Source organism: Priapulus caudatus, unplaced genomic scaffold (assembly GCF_000485595.1).
Source record: "Priapulus caudatus unplaced genomic scaffold, Priapulus_caudatus-5.0.1 Scaffold1372, whole genome shotgun sequence".
Lineage (NCBI taxonomy): Eukaryota > Metazoa > Priapulida > Priapulimorpha > Priapulimorphida > Priapulidae > Priapulus > Priapulus caudatus.
Genome location: NW_014578433.1, coordinates 60,309 through 64,294, shown reverse-complemented (window position 1 = coordinate 64,294; position 3,986 = coordinate 60,309). Strand labels below are relative to the sequence as shown.

General features: G+C 47.6%; 1 protein-coding gene across 1 annotated transcript in view; it reads left to right on the top strand.

Moving 5' to 3' along the window:
- The window catches only part of LOC106816416 (S-adenosylmethionine mitochondrial carrier protein-like), a 45,760-nt gene that overhangs the window by 5,101 nt on the left and 36,673 nt on the right, over positions 1–3,986 (top strand). The window contains exons 7-8 of the mRNA XM_014821025.1: positions 564–637; positions 1,152–1,339. Of these exons, the coding sequence (XP_014676511.1) occupies positions 564–637; positions 1,152–1,314 (237 nt within the window). The 3' untranslated portion in view covers positions 1,315–1,339. The remainder of the gene's footprint in view (positions 1–563; positions 638–1,151; positions 1,340–3,986) is intronic.

Below are 3,986 nucleotides of genomic sequence, written 5' to 3'. Positions count from 1 at the left end.
GTGGTGGTGGTGGTGGTGGTGGTGGTGGTGGTGGTGGTGTTGCTGCTGCTGCTACTGCTGCTGGTGTGATGTTGCTGCTGCTGCTGCTGCTACTGCTGGTGGTGGTGCTGCTGGTGGAGCTGCTGCTGCTACTGCTTCTGCTGCTGCTGCTGTACTGATGGTGCTGCTGCTACTGGCTACTGCTTCTGCATCTACTGCTACTGCTTCTGGCTGCGCTGCTGTACTGATGGTGCTATCTACGCGCTGCTCTCCTTTACAGCTACTGCTTTATGCTTGCCTACAAACCAAATTATAAGATATTTTTACAAATTATTTCTTCCATGTGGATTTATCAGAATTGCCCATTGTGTACGAATTATCAGATTTCCATTTTCACCTATCCCTCTCACGCCTAACCGTTATCTTCCCGTGCGTTATAGCTGGTACTCCTGTTTCTGTCATTATCACTGCTGGCCAGCGAGAACAGAAAGAAAACACTTGAAGGCAGATAGCCATGTTCAAAAATGTATATGGCTGCCAGTAGATGGTGCTGTGGTCTCACATTGTAACTTGTGTATTTGCAGGAAGGCACATTTCTTGCCTCCGCTAGAATCGACCAGGCGATGGTTTATGTGTATAAACAGAGCGGCGGACAAGGGTACGTCAGTCACCATAGAGCGGTTATAGCATGTTAATAAACATTGCTTAAGTCATTGATCCTCATATCAGAAACACACATTGGCTCTTTAATAACGCTTGTATGTTACGGGAAGCTTTGCATCATCCAGTTTCATTGCAAACTAACATTGTTTTTGCCACCAAATTGTGGTGGTGTAAGATGTAGCTAATCCGAGCTACTCATAGGAATAAAAATGTTTCACTTTTCTACAGGTTTAGATGTTTTACCACAGAATAACCAACTAGCTAATAATACGATATAGCAGCACAAGTCCCGTATAACATATAATATATATATATATATATATATTTATATATATATTTATTAATTATTTATTTATTTAACATATTCTAGGCAAGTAAATTACTAGATTTTCATGACGTGGGGATTTAATACTACCCAGGTAACATTTTATTCTAAATAGCTGTGAAACCTATGTGCGAAAGTAAGCGTGCAGACACTAGAGTCGGCCCATGTTGTTGTTGCCTTGCAGGCTGTTTGCTGGCCTCACGCCACGTATGATGTGGATGTCAATAGGGGGAGCCATCTTTCTGGGTGTGTACGATCTCGTGAAGCAGGAGATAAAGCAGCACACGGGAGCTGGGAGGAGGAGGGAAGGAAAGCACAGTAGTGGGGATGAAACCAGCAGCAGCTGACCGTAGCAGCTGACAGCTGCAGTAGGTAGGAGACGTTTACACATTGTTTTTTTTCCTTCTGTGGTTCCAAAAGTATGATAGTCGTGAGTCTCCGTTTACTTGTTCTGGCGTTCGTACGAGCGTCTGCCAGCAGAACGAACCACTGTGTGGTCACGGCGAGGAGATGCAAGAGTGGTGCACGTGGCCACGTCGAAATGTATGTGAGTGAGTACCGAATACCAATTACTGTTCCTACGAGAATGTATTCCGTAAACCGTTGAAGTGAGATTTCGAATTTCAATTCTTGGGTCGACATTCGTTTGGGTTTGTGGGATTGTTGGTTGTTCGGCCAGGAGGTGACCGGAGAACTGTGTGTAGGTGCACCAGTCCTGAGCTAGTGCTGATTGAGGACTGAGTTATTTGCTGTAAAAACCATAATCTCTGAGGTTAAGCTGGCGGTGCTGTAAATTCTTCCTCTTAGTGGGAATTCCTATCCATTATTGCTTCAATCTAGCATGGAATATTTTTTTACGAAATGCGTGTGCAATTATATTTAGCCCGATAAACGTTAACGTACTATTACTAACTGTAATGAACTCCAAATAAGCAATAACGAACTATGCAAACATGGATAAGAGAGTCGCTTAATGTTTTCTCCATGTGTAAATACACAGCTGCGATTTCCTAGTTCATGTAGTCCTGTCGAAAGCCAAATGATTAGTTTGCACCCAGCCCCAGCGCGCGTATGTAGCGTAACGCAGGTCGTGGCCGGCATCGTTGCATGAATGTAATCGTAGGGGATGCAAAAACAACGATTTCGGTGAGGGATTAGGTGCAGATGAGCCGGTCGCAGCTCCCAGAGATATCGTTTCGAGTAATCGAACTGCCCAAAGGATTTCTTGGAAATCCCTCAAATGCGATGTTTGTTTCTGCAGTGACGGTTATAGCGAGGTTATAGTTGTTTTCTAGACTGATGGTGTAGTTGTTTGCTAGGCTGAGGGTGTAGTTGTTTGCTAGGCTGAGGGTGTAGTTGTTTGCTAGGGTGAGGGGGTAGTTGTTTGCTAGGGTGAGGGTGTAGTTGTTTGCTATGCTGAGGGGGTAGTTGTTTGCTAGGGTGAGGGGGTAGTTGTTTGCTAGGGTGAGGGTGTAGTTGTTTGCTAGGCTGAGGGTGTAGTTGTTTGCTAGGGTGAGGGGGTAGTTGTTTGCTAGGGTGAGGGTGTAGTTGTTTGCTAGGCTGAGGGTGTAGTTGTTTGCTAGGGTGAGGGTGTAGTTGTTTGCTAGGCTGAGGGTGTAGTTGTTTGCTAGGGTGAGGGTGTAGTTGTTTGCTAGGGTGAGGGTGTAGTTGTTTGCTAGGCTGAGGGTGTAGTTGTTTGCTAGGCTGATTATGTGGGAGGGGTGAGGAAGATTTACCGGGGTGGGCGGCAGGCGGAAGAGACGGGGTAATGGTGGAGAGGGGGGGAGGATACCGGGTGGGCGGGGCAGGGCGGAAGAAGACGGAGTATGGTGGGAGGGGTAGGGAAGATACCGGGGAATGGCGGGACAAGGCGGAAGAGACGGGGTATTGGTGGAGGGGTGGGGAAGATTACCGGGTGGGCGAGGCAGGCGGAAGAGACGGGTAGGTGGGAGGGGTGGGGAAGAATTACCGGGTGGGCAGGGCAGGGTGGAAAAGACGGGGTTATGGTGGGAGGGGGTGGGGAAAATTACCGGTGGGCGGGGCAGGGTGTATTAGGACGGAGAAGAGGAGGACGGAAGACGATCCGGGCCTGCGGAAACAAGCGGGAGTAAAAATAAAATAAAACATAAAGAACAACATGACTCCTAGGCCGTTCAGCATAAACACTCAGCAAACAACACCGAGAAAAAAGCTCCACGCGAAAACCGCGTAGTAAAAACATGAGTACGTAACGTAGTACAAACGTAGGAAAGTACACCCCTCTAGTAGCTGTGGTAGGGACGCCCCACCTCCACAACACAGGGCGTTACTCAACAATAGGGGCGAGCGGCGAAGGCTGGATTAGCGTTGTCACAACACGACATACCATATCCCCTGAACACAGATCCATGCAGGCTAACGTCGGCGTTACAGATCCACGGCCTCGCGCTAGGAAACACTACCCCCTACAGCCTAGCAACAACTACCCCCTTCACCCTAGCAACACTACACCTCAGCCTAGCAAACAACTAGAAAAACAGTCATATAAATTAAGGACTACCCCCTCAGGGCCTAGCAAACAACTACACCTCACCCATAGACAAACAACTACACCCTCAGCCTAGCAGAACAACTACGCCCTCAGCTAAGCAAACAATACACCATCAGCCTAGCAAATACACACTGAACCCCTCAGCCTAGCAGAAACTACACCATCATCTAGCAACAACTACACCTGCAGCCTAGCAAACAACTCGCCCTCCCACCGCCTAGCAATACAACCTATACCTCGCCTAGCAAACATACTAACACCAGCTCAGTCCTACAAACAAGCTAAAAACACCCTCACCCTAAGCAAAAACTAATACGCCTCCAGCCACGCAAAACAACTACACCCTCACCCTATGCAAACCAAAACTAATACCCTCAGCCTAGCAAACAACTACACCATCAGTCTAGCAACAACTAGCCCATCAGTCTAGCAACAACCTACGCCCTCAGGCGCTATGCACAACTACACCATCAGTCTAGCAAACAACTA